Raw genomic sequence first — 16,970 nt, forward strand, 5'->3', positions numbered from 1 at the left:
ACCAAACTGATTGCAATGAAAATAATAATCAGTTGGATATGAACAATTACAATATTTTGGTAATTTTGATCAGCTCGATTATCCGAATGGAACGATTTAGCATTCGTTATGAAGCTAATACGATTATCTACAAATCATATTCACAAGTCAAATCTGAATCAGAGTTTGAGATACTGAATGAAATTACTTATTATTTAACAAGTACAAGAAACATCGACATATTTTAACATTTTCGTACTCTACGAACTCTAAATTTATTTTTATATTTTAAAAGTTTAGTTTTGTTTTGTTTTTAATATATATATCTTAGGAGTGAAAATTGACTTTTCCAAGATCCTGCAAGGTATATCTGATGAGCAAGGAGTAAAATGCCACAATTATTGTAAATTGGAGGTGGAAATTGGATTTTCTAGAGTAAACTTGCAATTTACTGCCTCACTTTAATTTGGGATTCAGTAATCAGTTCAGTCTCACCAGCAGGCAGCAACAGCTGGAAATGGTGGTATGCAAGAATCTCACCATTATTAAGTAACAATTTTGCTTGAAATTCATGCCGTTAATCCTTCCAATTCACACCTGTCCTTCTTCAATTATGTAAATAAACTTTTCAGCGTTATCAAAATCTAGAATTCCAGTAATTTCCAATTTATTCTCCTGAAATGCCGGGCTTAGTTACCGTCAAGACGCCACTGGACGCACCGCCTCTGCAAATCATGGTTCCCAATGACCCAGAAACCCCAGTTCAACCCGGATCCACTAGATCCGCCTCACGCCGCCCTCCATCCCCTTCGCCGTCGACCTCACGCGCGAAACCATCGCCTGATCGTAAGAAGAAGTCTCCGCCGGAGAAAAACTTCTTAGACGAAACCTCACTTGACAACCCGGATCTCGGCCCGTTCTTACTCAAGTTGGCACGTGACACAATTGCTTCAGGGGAAGGCCCGAACAAGGCTTTAGAATATGCTTTGCGATCTGCAAATAGTTTTGAGCGTTGCGCGATTGACGGGGAGCCGAGCTTGGACTTGGTTATGAGTCTGCACGTAGTGGCGGCGATTTATTGTAGCTTGGGGAGGTTTGAGGAGTCGGCAGCGGTATTGGAGAAGGCAATTAAGGTTCCGGACGTGAAGAGAGGTGCAGATCACGCATTGGCTGTGTTTTCGGGGTATATGCAGCTGGGGGACACATATTCAATGTTAGGGCAGCTGGATCGGTCTATCGAGTGTTACCAAGAAGGGTTGAAGATACAGATGGAGGCATTGGGTGATACTGATCCTCGAGTTGCAGAGACTTGCAGGTGTGTATTACAAATTTTTTGGAGGTTATGTTGTCGCTTGTTGGATTGATTATGAATCATTTTTTGTGCTCCTGTACATTCATTTTTAGTGCATTTAATCAATGCCGAGTCGGAAAAAACTGTGGTGGAAAATGATGCAAAATGGACCTTGTTTGAAAGGCATGATTGCCTCATAAGGTTAACGCATACATATCTGTACCACTGGGAAGCTAAGAATCAATGTCCAGTTACACTGACGGAAAAAATAGGAGAAGGAACCTTTAAACGTAGCAAATCTAATATGTGATACGACACCACACATGGCTGTTATAGGGAAACACGTTGTCAAATAACATGACACAACTACTTATATGGTAAATGAATAGTAGATCAAACCGGTGTTCTACATGGCGGTTGAGGCGGCCATCTATCGGCTAGGCGGCTAGACGGCCGAAGATGAGTAGTGGCGGGCGAGGGCGGCATTTATTTTTAATAAAACCCTAATTGTGAAAACATTTTCTCCTCCAAAAGTCAAAACATTGATAGGCCCACCGCCTCCCTCCCACCGTTTCGAACCTTCCACCGCCTCCGCCGCGAACAGTCCACCTCTGCAGCGAACACTCCCTGTTTGGTAATATCATGTGAATGTTTGGCAATGATTTTACAGTCAACTCATAATCATATGATGAATGTTTGGTAATATGGCAAAAATTATTTTAAATTTTTTTTTACCGCCTAGACGGCCGAGGCGGTAAGCGGTCCCTGACCGACCCGCCGCCTATCTCAGTTGACAACATGGGATCAAACGATAAAGGGGTATGATATGACGTACTATTACATAAGTCTTATACTAAAGAAAACAACATTTCTTCCAAAACTACTTGCAGTCGGATTGGGAATGTATCATCCTATGATAATCTGAATTTGGATTTTGTTCATAAAATAAAGGAATAAATATGCAAACAGTAATGTAGCAATGTAGTTGAGGCAATACAACAAGGTTGTAAATGGCGGGAGGCGGTGGCGGGGCGGTCGGTGACCGCCTACCGTCTCGGCCGCCCAGGCGGTTAAATTTTTTAAGTAATTTTTTTTATTAATAATCATATATAATAATGCAATATAATCACAAATAGTCATCATTTTTTATGTAAGATGCCTAATTAAATAATGTTTAAGCACAAAGAAGCTTCATACAATATAATACATCTAGATAATGTGCAAATAAATATATAAATGCAGACTAAGTGGGGTGTGCTAGGGTTTCGAGATTTAAAATTAGTTGATTTTGACTAGGTTTTTAAAATTTGTTGACTACAACTTAAAAATGTTGACCGCCTCGCCTCGCCTCGTCCGCTTGCTTACCTCCTCCGCCCGCCTTGACCGTGAACATCGTATAGCTTGAGCCGCCTAAAACACCCGCCTCATCCGTAGGCGGTGCGGTCGAGGAGGCGGCTGCTTCGACCGCCATTTAAAACACTGCAATACAGTAATGTGCTGGAAATAGTGCCGAAAAATAGGAAATGTAGAAGTTTTTCTAGCAAACCCTTCAATTTTTTTGAAATTTGCGAAAGCAAAACATTAATACTCGTTGATTCCCCGGGAACCGTGGGCCAATAAATACCCACTCGGCCCTTTGCCAAACACCCACTCGGGAATCTCCCTCTCTTGTAAAAATGACCCTTAAATTCCCATTTTCTACCTGGCAGGCCACTCGCCCATTATATCTTGACACTGTTCGATTCTCCACTCGCACGAATTAATGTTACACATGTGGATTTCTCCTCCACTCGGAAAATATAACCGCTCGCCTGCTTCCAACTTAGGGTATCCTTCTTACACCACATGACAAGAAGGCCTCTCCTTCTTTCAAAATTGTCTTTCCAACACTGCAACCACCGTGCAAAACTGATTAATGAAGAGATCGGTGGATATGGATTGCAAATATACAATTTGACATAAAGTGGGTATGAATTGACAACCAATAAATGAAAGTTTGACATCTAAATACTAAAATTGGAAACATATAACATACTTCTTCGCCTATAAAAGGAAAGAGCGACTACGTTGGAGGGATGAGAAAAAATATTACAAGAAGACTCAAAATAAGAAAAGAAAATAAACATCCAAAAGTGGAGAGAAATAATCTCTCTTTAAAACCTTCTATACAAGGGCAAGTGCGAAATCCTAAAGAGATTTGGAGATGGAGCTTGGGATGACGGTGTGCGTGAAATCCTAACCCTCCTTAACCTTGGTCCAACAAGTAGTGCTTCGGAGTTCTGGAATTCCCATGTTGTAAGAGCATTGAATCCTTCCCAGGTTTCTATCCTCATATTTTCGGGATCCTATCACTCGAGTCCGCTACTCTGAGGGATCTCTTCCATTTTCTCTCCCTTACGATCTTCCAAGGCATCCTCTACCAAGCTGTCTTAACCTTGGTCCAACATGCGGTGCTCTGGAGTTCTAGAATTCCCATGTTATAAGAGAATAGAATCCTTCCAGGTTTCTATCCTCGTATGTTTGGGATCCTATCAATTGAGTTCGCTACTCTAAGGGATCTCTTCCATTTTCTCTCCCTTACGATCTTTCAAGGCAACCTCTACCGAGCTGTCTTAACCTTGGTCCAACACGCGGTGCTCTGGAGTTCTGGAATTCCCATGTTATAAGAGCATAGAATCCTTCCTAGGTTTCTATCCTCATATGTTCGGGATCCTAGCACTTGAGTCCGCTAATCCGAGGGATTTTTTCCATTTTCTCTCCCTTGCGATCATCCAAGGAGAACTCTAACCAAGCTGTATTAACCTTGGTCCAACACACGGTGCTCTGGAGTTCTGGAATTCCCATGTTATAAGAGCATTGAATCCGTCCCAGGTTTCTATCCTCATATGTTTGGGATCCTATCTCTTGAGTCCGCTAATCTGAGGGATCTCTTCCATTTTCTCTCCCTTATGATCATCCAAGGCAACCTCTAACCAAGCTGTCTTGACCTTGGTCCAACACGCGGTGCTTTGGAGTTCTGGAATTCCCATGTTATAAGAGCATAGAATCCTCCCACGTTTCTATGTTCATATGTTCGCGATCCTATCACTTGAGTCCGCTACTCCGAGGGGTTTCTTCCATTTTCTGTCCTTTATGATCATACAACCTTTGACCAAGCTATCAGGAGAGCATCACGTTACCAGCTTGAGGCCTCCTCACCATGAATGTCAAGGAAAGAAATGGTGCGAGCTGATGTAGAACCTGTGGTGGACGAAGAAGATCAAAACCTCATTTTGAGAAACTAATTTAGGAGATTGAAAATAGTTCCTGTTGTAACAAAGTACTTTGGTAAAAGTTCTTTATTGATTAAAAAGGTGTAATATTACGGTCGGTGAAGGTTCCTTGTTAATCAAGACCGAGTGGTTTTAACTTTTACCTAGTGGTGAAGTGGTGATCAGAGGATATCACTCACTATAATTGAAATTTATGGAAGCGAAAAATTAATAACTTAATTAGAACTTAATTACATTATCAAAAGTGTTTTGATTTAGCCGAAACCTGATAGCTTTCTTACACGAAGCATTTAAAAGCTTTTGTGACTCAATAGTCATACTTAAATTTCATAGCGGGTCATAGTACATCATTTTCATTGCAATTAATAGCTCTTCACGAGGAAAAAACATCTCATTGGGGTTTTATATCCGTGTAAGGCAACTTTTTAAACCATTTACCAAACTAACTTGAGGAGTAAAATTACCAAAATAAATTAATAAAATAACTCGCGCTTGTTATGTATAAAAAAAATTAAATTCCATGCCAGGCGGGGCATTTAGAAATAAAATTTTTAAAACTCCTCCCCCCAGAGAAGGGAAGGGCTAGGGATGTAGTCGAGCTGAGCCAAACTCTTGAATGTTTGAGTTTGACTCGTTTATAATCGACCCGAGCTTGAGCTTTATTAACGAATATATTCATGACTTACGAGCTTATTTGAGCTTAATAAATATAAATTATAAATTTAAATATTAATTTAAAAACTAAATACTATATTTAGAGCAAAATATAATATTTTTATTAAAATTTGTAATTTTATTATAATAAATAAATTTAATAGATTTTTCTATATTTTTCGTAAGTAAAGTCTAAAATCTATAAATCAAATATCAAAACCATTATTTTTCATCCAAGTGCGAACTCACGAGCCTACCAACGAACTTGTTTACGAGTCGAAAATTGTAAAGCTTGAGTTTGGTTCGTTTATCTTAACGAATTTCATTAAATGAACTTAAACAAGCTTTTATCGAATCGTGCTTCAAATATCTCACGATTGATTTGATTTATTTACGTCCTTGGGCGGCGCTTGAGAAATTGAAGCCCCTCCTCTTACATGGGTGGGCTTGTGGCATTTGAATGTTAAAAAATTGTTTTGTTTTTTTTTTAAAATAAAGAAAAAACCAACCGCTTCTATATCTGTAAACTATAACATAATATAAAATTTCAGGAAAGATGAAGCTATAATATAGAATCCAATGTGTGTATAAATCATATTGTGGATTTCTATAGTATTTTGGATTAATTACTTATAAGTGATGAAATATGCAAATTAATTGTGTGGTGCCTATTGTGCACGATTTCATTTGTGTGTGTAGTGTGTGCTTGATTGTGTAATGACTAATGAAGGTGGCGATCTTTAAAAAATATTGTTTCGTGAAGATTAAAAATATATTTTTACTCTATAAAGATTAATCATTGTATAACCAAAAAAATGAAAGTTAACCAATGGGTGTATCGAGTAAATTGGCCAGAATTAAGTCTTTGAAGCTGGCTCGATTATTTTATGATTTTTAATTATCGAATTCGGATTCGATTGAATCTGTTGCATGTAGTTTCTAGCAGAACTCAAACTTGAACGTCACATATGTTCTAGCTGAATTCACATTCTAATGATTTGTTTGATATTTTGTGAGCTGCTTGGAGATTTTTATTTTATGAGTATATTTAAAATTATAGAGTGTTAAGACCAAAATCATGTTTTAGCTAGATGCCTAGATGTTAAGTTTGAATCAAATAAATCTAGCTCGAATTAGGATTTATATTTGTACCAAACAAAAAATTTAATATGTATAAATTTATTTAAATTGTATGAGTGGTAAATGTAAAATCATGCTTTGACAAGATATCAAATTTGAATCAAATGAATCTATCTGGAATTTGAATTTTCAGATGAGCCAAACTCGAGGTTTTAATAATCCCTATTTTTGTTCGTGGTAAAAAATAAAACCAACCGTTTTTATATTTTATTTATAAATATAGGAGTGAATTTTTTATTTGGTTTTTTAAATAAAATAATACAAATTTGTCGAAAATGTAAATCAGTAAATGCAAGCCCCACCCCTGCCGTTCCTGTAGGAGGCGGGGTTTTAATTTGTCAAGCGACACCCTTCTTTTGGGTAAGGCTTTTTAATTTTCTTCTAAAATAAATTGTGAATGTGTGGGATACATTATTTTGGTAAAACTTTCCCCCATGTTAGTTTGATAAATGGTTTAAAAAGTTGCCTTAAACGGTTAAGAAACCCCATCTCATTGGACATCGAGTCATTACTTTTAGGCAAAAACTTGTGTGAGACGGTCTCACAGGTCGTATTTTGTGAGACGTATCTCTTATTTGGGTCATCCATGAAAAAATATTTTTTTTTATGCTAAGAGTATTACTTTTTATTGTGAATATCGGTAGGGTTGACCCGTCTCACAGATAAAGATTCGTGAGACCGTCTCACAAGAGACCTACTCTTACTTTTATTACTACCGCAGGTTTAAACTTCTTTATAGGGCGTCCAGTTACGAAGTTGGATTATTCATGTTGTGATTTTATATGGGTTTTTTTGTTTCTCCCTCGATGATGGGAATCTACCCTCACTCATAAGTTATGTGACTGTTTTCACCTTTGCTAGTTTTCTTTCAATTTGATGTAAACTACATTCTCGTATTTATATTGAATATAGCACATCGGAATCCTTAAGCACCGCTCAAATTTTTCCTAATTTCATACAGGTGGATCTCTGTCTTTTTTTCACAAAAGAAATTCTATTAGGTTGCATTTGGTTTGAATGGATCTGAGACATGGATTTGAAATCAAATCCACATTTCAAATCCATGGTATCTATCTTGTTCAAAATTAGAATGAATAAGTAAAAACCCCTGTGTCCAAAGTATATTTTTTTGCTTCTCTTCAACCTAGTCATTTGAAATCCATGCATTTCAAATTCGATTTGAAATCGTCTGACAAGTCCAAATCTTTGCATCTAAACACAACCTTAGTGATACGATAATTAATGAGATAACATAAAGAGCAAGGTTAGTGTTTTTTTTGGCAGTAATTTGAAAAAATGCTTTCAATCTACCCTTGCGCTTTTCGCACATGAGGTCTGATACTAATTAGTGGAATGATCCAAACATATAAAATTTTAGAGTTAATGTAGTCTTTTATTTTATTTATATAAATCACTAATTTATATATTTGAAAGCAACCAATTCTAGTTAATCCAATTATTTGGGATCACTCTATGGATCTAGAGTCTAGACCTACTACAGGTGTCTTTCTTGGAAACCAAGTAGCTCTTGTTTCTTCAATTGATGAGCAGAGAAAACGATATAATGATCTAAATAATGCCTTTGGCAAAAGATATTGGACCTTTTTTATGTTTCTTCTGAGCTTGTGATCCCTGAAGAATAGATACTACCTTTGATTTATCCTATTTTGTGATCAACTTCATGTTGTTCGAATGTTCTTGAAAACATCACCGGTGTTCCACCTAAATAACCTATTAGTCTTTGTATATTCTTCAATATGTTTTTCTTTAGTTATTTATCTTGAGAAATTAAAATGTCTGTTTCTTCGTAAGCCCTTCTTGTGAAAAAATATTTAAGTTAAAGGATCACAATTATTGGATGCTCTTGATTTAAGTGCTGCTGATTACCAATCGCAGATACTTAGCTGAGGCCCATGTTCAGGCCATGAACTTTGTTGAAGCAGAAAATCTATGCAAGAGAACTCTTGAAATCCATCGTGTGCATAGCCCGCCTGCATCTCTTGAGGAAGCAGCTGACCGTCGGTTGATGGCTCTCATATGTGAGGCTAAAGGAGATTATGAGTTAGCTTTGGAACACCTTGTGCTAGCTAGTATGGCAATGATTGCCAATGGACAAGAAAATGAAGTTGCTGCTATTGATGTTTGCATAGGAAATATTTACTCGTCACTCACCCGTTTTGACGAGGCTGTTTTCTCCTATCAAAAAGCTCTTACAGTGTTCAAATCTTCCAAGGGCGATAATCATCCTTCTGTTGCCTCGGTATTTTTACGGCTTGCAGAATTGTACTTCAAGACTGGAAAATTGAGGGAGTCGCGGTCTTATTGCGAAAATGCCCTGAGAATATTTACGAAGCCCGTACCTGGCACCAGTGCTGAAGAAATTGCAAGCGGGTTGACTGAAATTTCAGCCATTTACGAATTGTTTAATGAACCCGATGAAGCTTTGAAACTCCTGCAGAAGAGCATGAAACTATTGGAGGATAAACCAGGTCAGCAAAGTACAATTGCTGGAATTGAAGCTCGGATGGGAGTGATGTTTTACATGCTTCTTAAGTACGAAGAATCATTGAACTGCTTTGGAAGTGCTGTAATGAAACTTAGAGCAAGCGGCGAGAGGAAATCAGGATTCTTTGGGGTTGTGTTGAATCAGATGGGTTTAGCTTCTGTGCAGTTATTTAAGATGAATGAAGCTGCTGAATTGTTTGAAGAAGCTCGAGAAATACTAGAACAGGAGTGTGGTCCATTTCATCAGGATACTCTTGGTGTTTACAGCAATCTTGCAGCAACTTATGATGGCATAGGAAGGTAATTTCACGTCAGAGTTTTGAATTTTTCTTCATCTTTTAAAGCCGAAGTTGCTTCATTTCGAAAGTTAGTGATATACTAATATAAAATAGATCGCGGAACGCATAGAAGTCTTATATGTAATCCTCTAATAACCCATTATTTAATCTCATGACAATCTGATGAATCATAACTGAATCTGTGTAATAATAATAATAAGTAATTAATTATACGTATATAATGCTTGCAAATATTCATGCCTGTATTAGGTAATGTAAGCCCAGTATCACAGGAAGTCTTTCTTACTGTCTGAATATTTTATCTTTATAGATATAGATGTATTAATGTCTTTCCTTCCAACTCCCTGATGGTTCTTGTGCTCTTGATATTTTACAATTCTTCATGGGAGTGCATTATCTGAATGTGATGTCAAAATGTCATTTTGGATTAACAATTAACATGTATGGCATCATTTGAAATTTGTTACACTGACCTATCAAGTCAAATGCAAAATCAGTTTGTATCCTAGGAAATGTTTCTTGCACCCTTTGATCTATTCGAAGCTTCTGCTGCACTTTTATCCAATCCTTTTCTTGCATCGATTGGATGTATGTTCGGTGTTCTACGTAGGATTTTGAAGAATAATAAGATTGAATGAAACTCGTGTTGAACATCTAGTCAATGTAGATGAGCCTAGAGTACAAATTTGAAATCCTTTTTGACCCTAAACCTGTTTTGAAATATTTTCCTCAAAATTTGCAGAATTGAAGATGCAATAGAAATCCTCGAGTACATTCTTAAACTGCGTGAGGAGAAGCTGGGAACAGCAAATCCAGATTTCAATGATGAGAAAGCAAGGCTAGCTGAGCTCTTGAAAGAAGCTGGTAGGTCTAGGAAAAAGGAGGCAAAATCGCTTGAAAACCTAATCGATCCTAATTCAAGAAAGACGAAGAAAGAGACTTCGAAGAAGTGGTCTGCGTTTGGGTTTCGAAGCTGATTGTGTGTCGTTGCTTGTAATCTAAATTTGGCGCATTTCCGGTGTTATGCAAACAAAAAGGATTGTGTATAATATCAAATTCTGGAACTTTGTCGTGTCTTCTTGTTTCCAAGGCCTTTAAGTCACTGTTTATTGATTAATGGGTTGATTGTTGTGATGTTTGAAGGAACTGTGGGAAACGGAAGTCTCTTTAGCTATCCCTGCATCTAGCAAATTGTAAAAATCACAATTTTAGGTGATAAGGTTGAATGTTTATTGTGTGTTTTAATTGAAAGATTTGATTATGAATTAAAAACCCTCAATTTTCAGTTCACTTTCTGGTATCATTCAAAAAATTCAATTTTGTGACAAAAGAAGTTACTATTTACTTTGATTAAAAAATATTTGAAACTCACAATTTGACTGTGGAGTAAATGCATGTATTGATATCCTATTTCATTCCAAACACATCACCGCGGAAAGAGCAAAGCCATTTGTTTGGCATGCATGTTTCACTCCAAGTATCCTGGATTTTGATATTACTATTTCAAGTGAAGGTTGGCTGCTAGTATAGGTCGGACGATAATAAAAATCAACAAAATGCATGACACAGATTTTTTTTTAAAAAGAAAAGTATGCAAGCGCATTACGTGGTTTGTGGTTGTAACTGCGCAAACTCGAAATCAAGGTGTCAGAAATAAAGATGGCCACAACCCCACAACTTTTTTTTTTTTTTTAAAAAAATAAACCCCACAACCTTAAATCCGAGTGCATTACTGAAAAATTTTGTAACTAGGTACTCTGGGGACACATGCCAGATATATACGTACGACACAACTTTCCTCAACTCTGCACCTCAAGGTCTGCACCCGATACAGTGCAGAACACCACAAAAACGAGCCACAATGTCGTGGTGCATGCATTGTCAAGAAAGAACACCATGTCTGTAAGGTCTAAAATACGATAACGTAACCTTAACTGCATGCGAATCTAGGAAAAATGAAAAATGAAAAATGAAAAATGATTGATTAAATGGTTTAAACTACATGAATTAAATATAGTGTGCATGCTTACATGTTCAAAATGCACTTTTCTACATGAATGCATAAAATTGCGTTTTAAAAGTTATTCGAGAGGAATGGAGACCGGATGTCATATGAGAGAAAATATTTTTATTAAATAATTATTTTTAATTGTTTAATATATAGTATATGTTGTGTGGTATTTTCGTATACAGTGCAAAACACCACAAGAACGAGCCACAATGTCGTGGTGCATGCATTGTCAAGCAAGAAGACCATGCCAGGGCCAACCTAGGATTTCTGCTTAGGAAGGCTAAATTTCAGGTGAAAAAAATTTATTGATGAAAAATCGATGAGTAAAAATATACTTTGTATTATGTTAATATTCTAATCTCTTACTTTGCACATCTTTTTTTGTTGTTGTGTTTTTTATACCAATATTAATGACATAATTAAATTTTCATATATCAATATCCTATATTTTATAATATTAATATTCTCTAATAATTTTTTAAATAGATTGAAAAGTTAATTACTTATTTATATTATTTTCGCAATATAAAATATAATTTTCAAAATTTAATTTATATTAATGTCACTCTATATCATCAAAAGGATTAATCCATAGAATATCACTTAAATGAATGCTTGTCCACTTTACAATTTAAATACCAAGAAATAAATTAAAAATTAATTTATTTGATAAGATGTACTTATATTAGATAAATCAAAAGTTATTTTTTTAACCATAAAAAACATAACTGTACATTTAATTTATATTTGTAATATAATTCACACCTACTACTAGATGATTTAATGTTAGAATATTCTCCAATTCCATTTAAATTTCTCATGAGTTTTTTCCATCCATGCTAAACATAATAAATCCCAAATTGACAATTATTGAGCCCGTATAAACGAAACATTATAATAATAAAAGTCATATTCTATAATTCAATGTGCGGACACACACACACACACACACACGCACATATATATAGATATCATGTGAGAGTTGCAACCTAAAATTAGATTAAAAATATTATAATCCCATCGGCTCGACAATTCAACTCGGCTCATACTTAGAATTTTCGGGCCGTTACAAATTAGTAGAAGCAACATTATTATAATATATATGCAGTACCTAATTAGCTGAAGCAATGCATAATTTTTTCTGCATATAAGAATTGATTTGATAAAAGATTGTACACATGAATGACTGTAAAAAAAAAAAAAATACAGCACACACACAGACATACATGTATGTATTTGGTTGACTAATTCGTATACTTGGATTGTAGCTTTTAATAAACCTAGGATAATCAAATAATGGTCAACACGTTCTTATGATGATTTCCCGTGTAGCATAGACTCACCCAATATTGACTTTGACATATTGGTTGCATGTCACCACAAAAAAAAAAAAAAAAGAAAACAGTTTGCAATAGTGGCAAATTTTAAAAAACCATCGCAAATTTATTGACATTTTAGGAAAAACATCGCAATTTTAGCAACAGTTATTTTAAAAAACCGTCGTTATTTATTAATGAATTTTTTGAATTCAGCCCCCATATCGGTCGTCGTTAATCATTAGTGACAAATTTTAAAAAACCGTCGACAAATTTATCGACATATTTAGGAAAAACGTCTCAAATTTAGCGACATAATTAATAATCGTCGACATTTGCGTTTTTTTTGAAAAACTGTCGCTAAATTATTTATTTTAAATTTTTTTATTTAATAAATTATACATTTTTATATTTAGAATTTAATTATCAATATGTTTTTATTTTATTTTTTTAATTAATTCATTTGAATATTTATCAAACATAATAAATTAACTTACAATTTCTACAAAAAATAACATTAAACTAATATATATCGTCGCTAAATTTAACGACAATGTTTTGAAAACCTTCGCTAAACTGGCGTTTTTTTTGTAGTGTGTGGTGTACTGAATTTGATATTCTCGTATAATTAATTTTATAATATGTATTATTGGGCTTATATACATATATTTATAATTGAATGGAAAGAATTATATATAATCATATAACAAATGAAATTTGAAAACAAAAAGGAAAAAAGAAGAAGTATAATATGCACGATATATTTTGTTCCAATATAGTCAACCAGTTTACTGAGCTATTATAATTAATGAAAAGTATATACAAAAAATAAAGACAATAGACTTTCTAAATATTCAATAATATTAGGCAATACCTATTATTAGCGAGCATCATGTTATTATTATTCATCTATTTCTTACTGCATTTTTTAAAGTTTACATGTAAAAAACTAAAATTATTTTAAAAAATAAAATTACATTGTTTATTTAAATAAAAAATGTGGTGAAGACATAAATTTATCTTATATATTTGCTATATCCATCAATTTGTCTTGGCCTGAACACGTGCTTTATACTCCCGTAGCTTTAATTTAATTTGGAGAAAATATTTTTTATTTGCTATATAATGTGCGCAGAATTTTAGTTATCCCCAATTTATAAAGTCAATATAAGATATACAAATAATTATTTATTTTTCATCAATTAGTCGTTAATTTTATTGTTATTATACTTTATTGAACCATATATAAAAATCAGGACTTTAAATTAAAGACTCCAGGCAATATCCAATAATATAATTTTAAAAAGAAAAATATGGATTATAATTTTTTTTTGAGAAATATTTCAAGTACTTGTAAATGAAAAACACTACATTATCTTCGATTTCAATTTTAATTTTTTTTTGACCAGAAATATGTTTTTTTTAAAAAAAAATAATTTTAGATGAGATTATATAATAATATGATAATAATTATTAATTCAATGGTTAGGGATGTAACCGAGCCGAGTCGAACTTTTGAATGCGGGTTTAGCTTGACCCTCGTTTATAATTGAACCGAGCTAGAACTTCACTTAACAAATATATTATTGTCTCACCAGCTTATTTGAGCATAAACGAGCTTAATAAATATAAATTATAAATTTAAATATTCATTAAAGTCATTAAAACTAAATTATTTATATATAAAAAGTATAATATATTATCAAAACTATTATTTGTTAATCTAAAAGTTAACTAATACCTATCAACAAATATATTCACGAGCTAATTAACAAATCGAATATTGTAAAGTTTGAGTTTGGTTCGTTTATCTTAACGAGCCTCATTAAATGAACTTTTATCGAATCGAGTTTCGAATAACCCACAAATAATTTAGTTCATTTACATGTCTAAAGATTGTGTAGAGCTGATTCCAAAACATATGGGGTCCATCTCATCTAATGGTTTAAACTATATAAAGATAATTTCTTGGTGTTTATTACGTACGTAACACATATATGTAACCCTGGAGTATTTGGGTGCTAGCTTTAATTACCAAACTCGGCTCCACATTTAGCGCTGAAAGTTAGAGAAAAGAAAACACCAAATGCATGCATTTTCACGTTGGAACCTGTCCCCATGCACGACTATATATCTCTCCCCCTACGTATACAAGTTGTGTGCAATGTTCTTATATATCCACAATCGTGAAAAATGATTAAAAAATAGTGGTATATTAGAAACTATATATATATATATATATATATATTAGAGTAATATTGATTAAAAATAAGATTATTTTTGGATATACAAGATTATGTGATGAAGATTACAGTCGAAATTGAGAGGATAGTGAAATTGTTGGTTTAAGAAAATAATAAAATGTAATTTAATAGATTTCGAGATATTGGAAATTTTAATATGAAAAAGAGCATAAATAAGACAAATATATGTTAAAAAAAAAAACGATCCCAACTAATTTCTGAACAAGGCTAGCTTTTAAATGCATAATACACACCTAAAGATAAAGCAAATATGTGTGTACGTATTATTATATATAAAACCTGAAATCCATTATTGCAATTTTCCCCGCATTTACTCAATCTTGTCATTCTTATGTGAATGTCAAAATGGGAACACAAATTAAATGAAAATTATATCAATGGATAGGGATAGGTTTGATCGACTTGAATTCAGTGCAACCACTGAGTAGTAAAAATAAATGCTTGTTTTTTCATGGAGGAAATGAAACAAAAGAATGTGTGTGTGTGTGTGTGTTTTTTTTTTTTTTAAAAATTAAATTATTTTCAATTCACATATGTTCTTTTTTCTTTTAAAATACATAATAATCTCACAATTATATAAATAATAGCCAATAATAACACACTAATATTCAATTACATTTTTTGAATTTCCATAACCATGAATAAAGTGCCGCATTAAATTACGCTGATTTATTTATTATTTAAAATAAATTCATGTATTGATATTGTCGGGGCAACGTTTTCTCGCACCCAAGTCGTATTGGAAGTTTAATTAACAATTTTGTTTCGACATTCGAAACAGTCCTTGGGTTTTAAATGGAGATAATCATTTTTGTAAATCCCTACGAACGGATCTCCCTCTGGTTGATCATCAAATCCGGTCCAAGATCCGAGACCGCGTTCATCCCTTGGACCGCACTAGAGAAACCAAACGATTTGCGCGTTGAGACTGTGACGTTCGAATTTCCAAAATCCGGAGTCGGTGTAGGCAGAGGCACTGCGGTGGAAGGAAGCAAATGGCCGAAAATTTTGTTAAAAAATTGGGTGATGACTGAGACTTTGCTTGGAAATTTGGGAAGGATTTTGATGAATTTTAGTGTGTTTTTGGTGGACAAAAATTCTCTTATTATTATGAGCCCTTATGATATATTTATAGAGTGCGATTCATGATCCCATCAGAAGTCTCTCTCACACAAAGATTCTTAATCCTTGTCTCATCGGGACTCTATTATTTCATTATAATAAAATTCTCATATTATTAATATATAATATATTTATCAATGTACTTTTGATAATGCATGATATATTAATAACATATATTTTATATCACCATATAAAGTATGTATATATAAACATTAATAGATGCACAATTAATACATGCATAGAATATTAATTAAATTAAATAATCATTATTTAATTGATATAATTAACTCATTAGTTAATTAATTTCACAACTACTAGTACCATATATCATCTAATCAGTAGATTCTAAATCCACTAAATAAATGATTCCGAACTCATTATAATCCCGATCGATGATCTGACAGCTATGATGTATCAAGGATACAAATCTTATTCTTAAGTCATGGTTAGCATACAATACGGTCATTTTCACTCATATATCCTGATCAAATCTGCAACCTTTGATATATCGAGAGTTACATATGAATTTGATAACGATGTGATTTATCTTTGAGTACTAACAGTGACATGGAATGTGCAACTAGGAAAAAAAATTTCCCTAAAGCACATTTCTTGCTCTGGCTGCTCTGGCCAAAGACTCATTGCAATATTACTCATCATATCACATAGGATATTTTCACATGTAGGCAAACTATGAATCCCCAAATACAATGCATTTGCTTATACGTATTTCAAAACTACATCCATCCTCGCCATCTGATGACCCTCAATAGAGTCGGTAAACAGATCAAATTGCATGCTAGTACGTATAGCCCTTACATTGTCCTAGGACAAAAAACTAATAGTATAGAACCATAACCACAAACTATTTCACTGGATAAGTGAGAACCACTTGGACAATCTGATGGATGGTTGTTTAGTACATCATTATATGATCATCCATCTGTATGAATGGACAACTCAATGCTCTTACCAATGAAACATGACGTTTACATCACATATGTTAGTCTCAAGCTCAAGCGACCTTTATTTTCATTTTATGTGGCTTATTCAACCAGGACTCGTTTAGAATACACGTACACTTCCTAATGAGTTTCATGATCTTACGTTGCGATGC

At 33.9% G+C, this 16,970-nt stretch overlaps 1 protein-coding gene across 1 annotated transcript; it reads left to right on the forward strand.

Moving 5' to 3' along the window:
• The first annotated feature begins 350 nt into the window (after positions 1 to 350).
• Positions 351 to 10,430, forward strand: LOC140983105 (protein KINESIN LIGHT CHAIN-RELATED 1-like). Its single transcript, XM_073450020.1, has 4 exons — positions 351 to 502; positions 612 to 1,294; positions 8,233 to 9,141; positions 9,883 to 10,430. Exons 2-4 carry the CDS (start codon positions 660 to 662, stop codon positions 10,115 to 10,117), a joined length of 1,779 nt encoding a protein of 592 aa, XP_073306121.1. The 5' UTR covers positions 351 to 502; positions 612 to 659; the 3' UTR covers positions 10,118 to 10,430.
• Positions 10,431 to 16,970: the final 6,540 nt, after the last annotated feature.

The sequence above is a fragment of the Primulina huaijiensis genome, chromosome 8 (genome assembly GCF_012295235.1).
Source record: "Primulina huaijiensis isolate GDHJ02 chromosome 8, ASM1229523v2, whole genome shotgun sequence".
NCBI lineage: Eukaryota > Viridiplantae > Streptophyta > Magnoliopsida > Lamiales > Gesneriaceae > Primulina > Primulina huaijiensis.